General features: G+C 55.7%; 1 protein-coding gene across 1 annotated transcript; it reads right to left on the bottom strand.

The window, feature by feature from the left end:
* Nucleotides 1–1,150: 1,150 nt before the first annotated feature.
* Nucleotides 1,151–9,989, bottom strand: CDK5 (cyclin dependent kinase 5). The gene is made up of 12 exons (XM_035130232.2): nucleotides 9,858–9,989; nucleotides 9,393–9,481; nucleotides 8,213–8,280; nucleotides 6,514–6,574; nucleotides 6,111–6,167; nucleotides 5,877–5,972; nucleotides 5,235–5,309; nucleotides 4,064–4,160; nucleotides 3,888–3,957; nucleotides 2,125–2,185; nucleotides 1,942–2,022; nucleotides 1,151–1,542 (listed from the first exon to the last, which is right to left on the bottom strand). The coding sequence occupies exons 1-12, from the start codon at nucleotides 9,892–9,894 to the stop codon at nucleotides 1,456–1,458; spliced, it is 879 nt and encodes a 292-aa protein (XP_034986123.1). The 5' UTR covers nucleotides 9,895–9,989; the 3' UTR covers nucleotides 1,151–1,455.
* Nucleotides 9,990–10,050: the final 61 nt, after the last annotated feature.

The raw sequence follows: 10,050 nt of genomic DNA, 5'->3' as shown, positions 1-10,050 counted from the left end.
TGCAAGGAAGGAATCTCAGCTGAAGAATCCCGGGCATCCTGCCTCCAAGGAAGGAGAATCCACGTGACGCGAGAGAAGTTTATGAAATTATACACAGCAAGGAGAACGCGGAGAGAGGAAAGCTTCCCTCCCTCTCTCGTCACACGAAATCCCATGAAGGTGGAAGATTCGGGAGAGAAAAGGCGGTCACCCCTCACACAATTGCAGAGTTAATCTGTGGAACCTCCTCCCACAGGAGGCAGGGAGGGCCACCAAACCCGGAGGCCATTAGGAGAGGGTTGGGCAACGTCACGGGGAATCCATGGTCAGAGTCTGGCGCATCCAGTCCAGCCGCCTCTTCTCCCAGGGGCCGCCCAGGTGCTCACGATGGGAATCCTGCAAGCGGGATTCGAACCCACAGGCAGCTCTCTCCTCCTTGGGTTCCCAACAAGTGCAATGCACAGCGCTTGCTCCTTCCAACTTTGGAGGCAGACTACAACTGAAGGGTGGTATAATAATAATAATAATAATAATAATAATAATAATAATAATAATAATAATAATGGCTAGTAGTCGTCCATAGCTGCCTTCTCCATGAATTTGTTCAATCGGCTTTTGGAAGTCCAGCTGGTGGAGGAGACGGCAATCCAAGGCTTCTGGCCCAGAGCTGCTCTTGTGTTTGAATCCTGCTTGCTGGTTTCCCAGAAGAGGCCAGACCAGATGCAGTCTATCTTTGGCCTCATCCTGTAACTCAGGCCCTTCTGATGTTTGTGTGGAACCTCCAGGACCAGGTGCAGTCTATCTGGACCCCTAGGTTCTGAGGGTTAGTTGGCCAAGGCAAGAATAGGATGCTGGACCTGATGAGCCATGGGCCTGATCCAGTACCACAGCCTTTCTTCTCTTCCCCTCTCCCCATTAACGCTCCCCCTCCAGACAGAGCTTCCTTCTCTCTCCTCTGACACCCAAGGGTGACACTGGAGATGGGAGGGGGCAAAGCAAAGTCTCCCCACCCCCCACCCAGGGGGAACACACACGCACACACCTGTTCTGGCTGCCTCTCCACTGGGGCCCCATGAAGGAGGGGAGGGAGCCCCCCTGCCCAGCCAAGGGCACAGAGAATGGGGCTGGGGGGGGTGTCGGGGGACAGATGAGAGAAAGAAATAGAAAGAGAAAGAGAAAAAGAAGAGCTTTATAGGAGTCATGAAAGAGTCACATGGGTGAGACAGATGTCTGAGTCCTCCAGGGCTACTCAGGGCCCCCACTAGAGGGCACTGGGGGGGCAGGCAAGGGGGGGAGGAGGGAAGAGGAAAAGGGGGGAACCAGGCCAGCCCCCCGCCCCAATATCCCAAATGGTCCCGTGAGGATTACAGCACCAGCAGTTCCAGCAGGGGGACTGGTAAGTTGGCGGTTGGGGGGGGGAGGCTGCATGCGCCCCCCCACCCTTTGGCCACACCAGACACACACAAACGCCGGCCCTTAGGGGGGGCAGAAATCCGTGAAGTAGGGGTGCTGGAGGGCATCCTCTGCGGAGATCCGGTGCACTGGGTTGCACTTCAACAGGTTCTGGGGAGGCAAAGAAAGAGGGAGAGCTCACAGAGTCATGGGACCCCCAAGGGTCATCCAGCCCAGCCCCCTGCAAGGCAGGAATCTCGGGTGAAGGATCCCTCAGGGATGGCCGCCCAAATTCTGTGGAAAGCCCTAGATGGAAGGAGAGGCCGCCACCCTTTGAGGAATCATGGAATTGGAAAGGGTCCCCCAAAGGTCATCCAATCCAACCCCCTCAAAGCAGGAGCTAAAGGATCTCAGCAGAAAAAGCTCCAACGAAGGCGAAGAGAGATGCCAGTGGGATCGCCGGGGAGAGACCCCTTTCCAACCCCCTGCAGGAAGCTCCGTTCATGGGGGGGGGCAAGGGCTGGGCAGCCCAAAAGGGAACACGCAAGGAGGGGGGGGAGAAGCACTCACCTGGAGCAGGTCCCGTCCGGTCGTGTTCAGCTTGGGCACCACATTGACGAGGGAAGTCGTCGCAGGATACATGGGATATGGCTGGGGGGTGGGGAGAGAAAGCAGGTGAGGTGTGCAAGGGGCGGGGGGTGGGGGTCCCACCACCCAGGAGGGAGATGGAGGGGAGGGGAAGGGTCTTCTCACCTTGTAGTCTGGGAGTTTGGTCATCCCCGGCCACTGCTCCTCGGTCGGAGTCCCCAGCAGCGTGGAGGGAAGAGTTAAGGACCCCCGTCTTGAAGGAGGCGGTTCCCTTGCCAACTGGAAGACCCCTCTGCATCTAATCCCCCCCCCCCATGGAGCAGCCAGCCAACTCCCCCCCGTGTGTCCCTCCCAACACCCCCATAGAATCCCAGAATCATAGAACTGGAAGGGTCCCTGGGGTCATCTAGTCTAACCTCAGTGCAAAGGCCTGCGTGTCCAGAACTCTGCACTTGCTCAAAGGAAAGGAAGAGGGGCGGCGCTTCTGCCTGACGCCTGTCTAAGATGGGAGGCGGTTGCAGGGGGTTGGACTAGATGACCCTCAGATATGCTTCCAACGCCACGATTCTGCAAAACCCATCCCTGCTCACTTGTGCAGCTATGAAACAGGTGCCCAGGGCAAGAGTGCTGGATCCACACCTTCTCCACCACACCACCCCAATACAGCCACAGGTCCCCAGCTGGCCAATCACAGCTTTGCTCGGCTTTCCCTTTTCTTTTCCGATCCCTCGTAGCCGAGTAAGATTGTCTTCCATGAACATGGTCTTAACAGTGAGTCCGTAAGTGACTGTGGAGGCCAATTCTGGATCCACACGTCCTTCCACAGTGGGGACATTGGTTTCCGGGCAGGAGTTGTGGATTTGCCAAGTGTGCCTTCCTCTTAGCTTGTTTCTCCCTTGCGTCCTGAGTTCGAGTGTCTTCAAAGTCCATGACACCTTTGGGAAAGGCTGTTCTCCAACTGGAGCGCTCGCAGGCCAGTGTCTCACAGTTGTTGGTGTTTACACTACATTTTAAAAAAATTGCCTTGAGAGAGTCTTTAAACCTCTTTTGTTGACCACCAGCATTACGCTTTCCATTTTTAAGTTCCGAATAGAGTAGTTGCTTTGGAAGACGATCATCAGGCATCCGCTCAACATGACCAGTCCAACGAAGTTGATGTTGAAGAATCATTGCTTCAACACTGGTGATCTTTGCTTCTTCCAGGACACTGGTATTAGTTCGCCTGTCTTCCCAAGTGATGTGTAAAAAATTTCGGAGACACCGTTGATGGAATCTTTTGAGGAGTTGGAGATGGCGTTTATAAGTAGTCCATGTTTCATGCGCATACAGTAAGGTTGGTAGTACAATAGCTTTGTAAACAAGCATTTTGTTTTCCCTGAGAATGTCCCGGTCCTCAAACACTCTGCACTTCAATTGGGAGAAAGCTGCACTCGCAGAGGATTTTGGCATCAATGTTGGCCCTTGTGGAAAGGTATCTGCCCAGGTAGGAAAAGTGACCAACATTTTCCAGCGTTACACCATTGAGTTGGATTTGTGGCGCTGCAGAGGGGTTGTTTTGTGTTTGTTGATGCAGCACTTTGGTTTTTTGGATGTGGAGCGATAGGCCAAGCTTTTCGTAAGCTTCTGCAAAGATATTTAGGATGGTTTGGAGGTCATCCTCTGAGCATGCGCACACTACGTTGACATCAGCATACTGAAGCTCTATGGCGGAAGTTACAGGAACCTTACGCTTTGCTTTCAGCCTGCTCAGATTGAAGAGCTTTCCATCTGTTCGCTATATGATTTCTACTCCAGTGGGGAATTTCCCTAGTCAGAACCATGGAATCAGAGTTGGAAGGGACCCCCAGGGGTCATCTAGTCCAACCCCCTGAAATTCAGTCCCAACTGGCCTCCCCCCATCCCCTTGCAATGCCAAGCACCAAGGATATCGGAAGATCCGCTTCAGCTGGTCATCCACGTCATTTCCTGGGAAGAGGGGGCGCCCAGCATTGGCCAGCTCTGGGTTGTTGGGGGGGGGGGAAGAGAGAGGAAGAGGTCAGTGGCACCCCAGAGCCCAAGCCCACCCCCCTCTGCCCACCTCCAGTGCCAAAGCCCACCCCCTTACCTGCAAAGATGCAGCCAGCGGACCACATGTCTATGGAGGTGGAGTAGAGTTTGGCCCCAAAGAGGACGTCCGGGGGGCGGTACCAGAGCGTCACCACCTGTGGGGCAGCAGGGAGAATCAGAGCATTGGAAGGGACCCCCAAGGGGCATCTAGTCCAACCCCCTGCAATGCAGGAATCAGGGAGTGGAAGGAAAATCAGAGAAGAAGGTCACAGGTTGGAAGAAATCTGAAATTCCAGGGAGCTCCTGCTGCCGGTCAGCGCTGGCAGTCCTGAGCTAGATGGACCCAATGGTCTGCAATGTCATGCTAGTGGGCACGGCGGCAGGGGCCAGAGCCATACCCTCCATCCTTTCTCCAAAGAAAATAGGGACGTCCCATTCCATAATGATAACTTTCCAATTTATACCCCACACGTCTTACTGGGTTTCCACAGCCACTCTGGGCAGCCTCCCACATATATAAAAATATAGAATCATAGAGTTGGAAGAGACCACAAGGGCCATCCAGTCCAACCCCCTGCCAAGCAGGAAACACCATCAAAGCATTCTTGACATATGCCTGTCAAGCCTCCGCTTCAAGACCTCCAAAGAAGGAGACTCCACCACACTCCTTGGTAGCAAATTCCACTGCCAAACAGCTCTTACTGTCAGGAAGTTCTTCCTAATGTTTAGGTGGAATCTTCTTTCTTGAAGTTTGAATCCATTGCTCCGTGTCTGCTTCTCTGGAGCAGCAGAAAACAACCTTTCTCCCTCCTCCATATGACCTCCTTTCATATATTTGAACATGGCTATCATATCACCCCTTAACCTTCTCTTCTCCAGGCTAAACATACCCAGCTCCCTAAGCCGTTCCTCATAAGGCATCATTTCATCGTTTAAAAAAAAACTTCTTTATACTGGATTGCCTTCAGACAGCTCAGGGGTCAGATAACTCCACACCCTCCAACATTTCTCCAATGAAAATAGGGGCACCCTAAGGAAAAGTGGGACATTCTGGGATCAAATCAGGAAACCGGGACGGCTTCTCTAAATCAGGAACGTCCCTGGAAAAGACTTGGAGGGTCTGCAGAGCAAGTGGCCCAGAGGAGGGGCAAGGAAGGGAGGGAAGGGGGCAGGTCACGCAGTTCCCTGTGCCAACGGACGGGCACTGCCCACCCAGCCCTGCTCCTCACCTCGGCCGAGTAGCAGCGCACGGGGATCCCGAAAGCCCTCGCCAGCCCGAAGTCTGCCAGCTTCAGCTCCCCGTTCTGTTGGCAAAGGTAGGTGGTCAGCGGAGGAGGAAGAGCTAGCCCAGGGGCAACATTGCCCCCGCCGCAGGGAAGGAAGGAAAAAATCCCAGGGGCATCCACACCGACGGGGCCTGAAGGTACCAAATGTTCCCTAGACCTGGAGGTCCCTTGCCGCTTGACTCCCCTAAACCACGTGGGATGGGGGGCAGATCTGGCCCCTTTGCTGCTCATCCCAAACCTCCTATTTTTTATGAACTCGCTGGAAAGCACCAAATCCTGGGACTTTTTACCTTCCTCCCTTGGGAGAAGGGCCTGTTTGCTTCCCCCCCCCTCGCTTCCTGTTCTTCAGAGTGGGAAGGCACCCCAGAGGTCATCCAACCCAACACAGCTAAGGTGACATCCCATAAGCCTTTGGCAAGGGACTCGCTCAGAAACCTTTGGGAAGTCCAAGGGCACAGCCCCTCCCAGGTCTCCCCCACCTCTGGAAAGGTGGACTAGGCATGCCTTCCCTTTGTAGGAGCCACGCTGGGTCTTGCCCCCTAAACTCCCCCCCCCGCCTGCCCAATGTGGCCCCCCAAAACTCACCCGGTTGATCAGGAGGTTCTGGGGCTTGAGGTCCCTGTGCAGGACATTCCGGCTGTGGCAGAACCCCAAACCTTTCAGCAGCTGGTACATGAAGGACTGCGGGGAGAGAGAGAGGCTGGCATGAGGACGCCAAGCCTGGCCATGGGAGGGCGGGCGGAGCACCAGCTGCCCCCCACCCCACAATGACGCCTGCCCTCACCCCTCCACCCAGCCCCTCGCCAGGGCCGTCCTCACCTTCACAATCTCGGGGTCCAGATCCCCATTGCAGCTGTCAAAGTACTTCTTCAGATCCTGGGGGGAGCAGAAAGCAGGAGGGGGAGGCAGGGGGTCAGCAGCAGGACCAGGAGACCCCCAAACAGGCTGCTCTCCCAGGAAGAGGCACCCCCAAATTTGCAGGATGCAGAGGGGACCCCCAGATGCCCAGGCCCAGCTCCCCTTGCTTGCTCCCTCTCTCTCGCCACACAGGAGAACCGAGGGAGAGCCCTGCAGGATCCTGTCCTCTGCTCCTGCTCGTGGGCTTCCCTGGGGGGCACGGGGGGAACAGGAGGCTGAGCTAGAGGGGTCTCCCTTGGGACTGAGCCAGCACTGCAGGGCTCTTCCTGCAAAAGCTGAGCCCAATTTATACCCCATCCCTTACCTGGTCACAGAACTCAAAGACCAGAGTGAGCTTCTTGTCACTATGGAGGACGTCGTGCAACCTGGGGGGGGGGGAGAGAAAACAGGGGCTCCAGTGAATGGTGCAAGCTTGGCTCACTCCCTCTCAGCCTAACCTACCTCACAGGATTGTTGTGGGGGTTAAATGAGGAGGGGGAGAATCACAGGCTTCAGCTCCTTGGATGAAAAGGGCGGGGAATAAATGCAGGATGGGGGATACCTGGCAGGTGAAAAGGATCTAGGGGTCTTAGTGGACCACAAGCTTAACTTGAGTCAACCATGTGATGCAGCAGCAGCCAAAAAAACAACCCTTAATGCTATTCTCGGCTGCATCCACAGAAGTCTAGTGTCCAGATGAAGGGAAGTCAGAGTCCGGCTCTCTTCTGCCTTGGTCAGACAAACACCTGGAATCCTGTGTCCAGTTTGGGGCAGAACAATGATAGCCATGTTCAAATATATAAAAGGATGTCATATAGAGGAGGGAGAAAGGTTGCTTTCTGCTGCTCCAGAGAAGCGGACACGGAGCAATGGATTCAAACTACAAGAAAGAAGATTCCACCTAAACATTAGGAAGAACTTCCTGACAGTAAGAGCTGTCCGACAGTGGAATTTGCTACCAAGGAGTGTGGTGGAGTCTCCTTCTTTGGAGGTCTTTAAGCAGAGGCTTGACAGCCATATGTCAAGAATGCTTTGATGGTGTTTCCTGCTTGGCAGGGGGTTGGACTGGATGGCCCTTGTGGTCTCTTCCAACTCTACGATTCTATGATTCTAATTTAGGAAGGATGTGGACAAGCTGGAAGGTGGGCAGAGGAGGGCGACCAAGACGATCAGGGGTCTGGAAGCTAAGCCTGATGAGGAGCAGTTGAAGGAGCTGGGGATGTGAGGAGATAGGAGAGCCATCTTCAAATATCTCAAGGGCCGTCACAAGGAAGATGGAAGAAACTTGTTTTCTCCTGCTCTGGAGGTTAGGACTTGAACCCATGGCTTCAAGTTGCAGGAAAGGAGATTCTGACTAGAGACACAGGGGGAAATGTTCGGACAGTCAGAGCTGTTTGACTTGACAGGGGAACGGCCTCGCTTGGGGGGGGGCTCGCTTTCCTTGGAGGTTTTCAAGCAGAGGTTGGGGGCTTCAGCTGAGATTCCTGCCTTGCAGGGGGTGGACTAGATGATTCCTGGAGTCCCTTCCAACTCTACAATTCAATGATTCTCTTTGTGACTGGCCTAAATGACACAGGCAGGATTCCATGTGGGAAATGAGAGATGCAGACAGGGTCTCAAGCTCCTCGTTCGCACCCAGAGCTTCCAGCCCAGAGTCAGCCCTGGAAGCTGAACCCCCAAAATGAGGGAGCACCTCCCCAAATCCATGGTGTGGATTCTTTCAGAGGCAGTGTGGTGCAGTGGTTAGAGCATTTTACTGGGACCCCCCGGGTTCAAATCCCCTCACTCGGCCATGAAGCTCACTGGGTCACTTGGGGGGGGGGCAGCCCCTGTCTCTCAGACTAACCTACCTCGCAGGGTTGTTTTGGGGAATTTAATGAGCAGATCCATTTGCACCACCTTGAGCTTCTTGGAAAGGAAAAGGTGGTCTTTAAGTGCAAGGAATAAGCTCTGAAAAGGCCCCCTGCCCTTCTCCACCCCATGGCGTGCCCCAGAGCTGAGCCTTAGCCCCCCAACCGGCTCACCTGACGATGTTCTTGTGCTTCAACTCTTTCAGGAGGCAGATCTCCCGCAGGGCAGAGCTGGGGACCCCCTGGAAGAGGAGGGAGGGGACAGGGTCACGGGGGCACTGCTGGCCTCAACCCCACCCCACCCCACCCCCAGATTCATTCACAATGGGCAGGCAAGGAGGGGAGAAAGGACCCCTTGGAAGACAGGGAATCCGCCCACCTATGGCTCCCAACTAAGGGAGCTTGGGCACTAACAAGGGAACTGGGAACTCTTCACAGAAGCCTGCCCCGAACCTGGAGGGCGAGGCTGCTCTGCCAAGTGCAATGCGGGGAGCATGTGTGGGGGGGTCCCTTGTCAGACAGCATTAGGCTCCGCCCCCTATGCTGAGCATTTAGGATGCTATTGGGGTGCTTAAACGTGATCCCCCAAGCCCAGTGCTCTTTGCTCCTGCAAATATTCCGGGGTTCTGCTTCCTTTCCAGTCAAGGAACTTCCTGGCAACTTCCTGCTGGGATCCTGACACTTTTCTTACTGCAAATGCTCCATTTTATTCTCCCTTGCCCCCCTCCCCCCGCTTTCATTGGGCTAAGGGGCCAAGCATCATCGAACCACCAGCAAAGCAGAAGGATGTTTGGACAGCCCAGTTGAAACCCACCGCCGAGACATTATTACGGTGGAACCTTGGTTTGTGAACACCTCGGTTTACGAATTTTCAGTTTACGAATGCCGCGGACCCATCTGGAACGGATTAATTCACTCTCCATTACTTTCAATGGGAAAGTTTGCTTCAGTTTATGAACGCTTCAGTTTATGAACAACTTCCAGAACCAATTGTGTTCATAAACCGAGGTACCACTGTATTGCAGAATGCAGCTGTCAGAAAACACCACCCTGGAGGGGGTCCCTTAGGATGCAAATCCCAGGAGTCTGGGGCCGCTTTGCCCCCCCCGCTCCGCTCAGCACCCCACTCTCCTTTCTTAGGGGGAAGAGCAGCTGCTTGGAATGCAGAAGGACCGAGGCGCCACCCACCCCACCGGCAGCATCTGCAAGAAGGGCGGGACTACAACTCCCACAATCCCTCGCCCTTGACCAGGCGGGCCGGGGATGATGGGAACTGTAGTCCCAAGGGCTTCCAAGGGCGGCGCAGGGCAGGCGATACGGAGCCGGGGGGGGGGGTGTCCCGGGGGTCCCGCACCTCGTCGTCGTCATCCAGCCGCACCCTCTTCAGCGCCACGATCTCGTGCGTCTCCCGGTTCTTGGCCTTGAACACCGTCCCGTAGGTGCCTTTTGGGGGGTGGGGGGGTGGAAACAGGGGAGACACAAAAGGGGCGGCAGCCTCAGGCCCAGCGCTTTGCAGGGGCGGCTCCCCGACCCCAGCCCTGCAGAGGAGCCCCCCCCCCCGTGGCCAGGATTCCTGCCGCTGAACCCCCCTCCCTCCGCGGCCAGCCTGCACCAGACACCCCCCAATTTCCTCCAGGTTTTTTTGTGTGTGTTATTGCATGCATGCCGAAGGCGCCCCTCCCATGCTCAAAGCAGACCTCTCCTCGCGCCCCCCCCCCGACCCAAACCTCTCCAGGAGAAGCCCCCAGCATCGCCACCTCCTGCTTCCGCTTGCACGCCCCCCCTTCCCGGTTGCACGCCCCCTCCCCCCCCCGCTCACCCTCTCCGATCTTCTCCAGCTTCTCGTATTTCTGCATGGCTCTCTGTCTGGGACCCCGGCGGGGCTGGAGGCAGCCGCCCTCCTTCCTCTCCGGCCCGGGCTGGGACTACAGCTACCAGAATCCTCCCCGCGCGCGCGCGCCCGCGCTCGTGCCCACAAACTGCAGTTCCCTGCTGGCGCCGCTCCGTGCGCA

The sequence above is a fragment of the Zootoca vivipara genome, chromosome 12 (genome assembly GCF_963506605.1).
Source record: "Zootoca vivipara chromosome 12, rZooViv1.1, whole genome shotgun sequence".
Lineage (NCBI taxonomy): Eukaryota > Metazoa > Chordata > Lepidosauria > Squamata > Lacertidae > Zootoca > Zootoca vivipara.
This window is presented reverse-complemented; position numbering and strand designations above follow the sequence as displayed.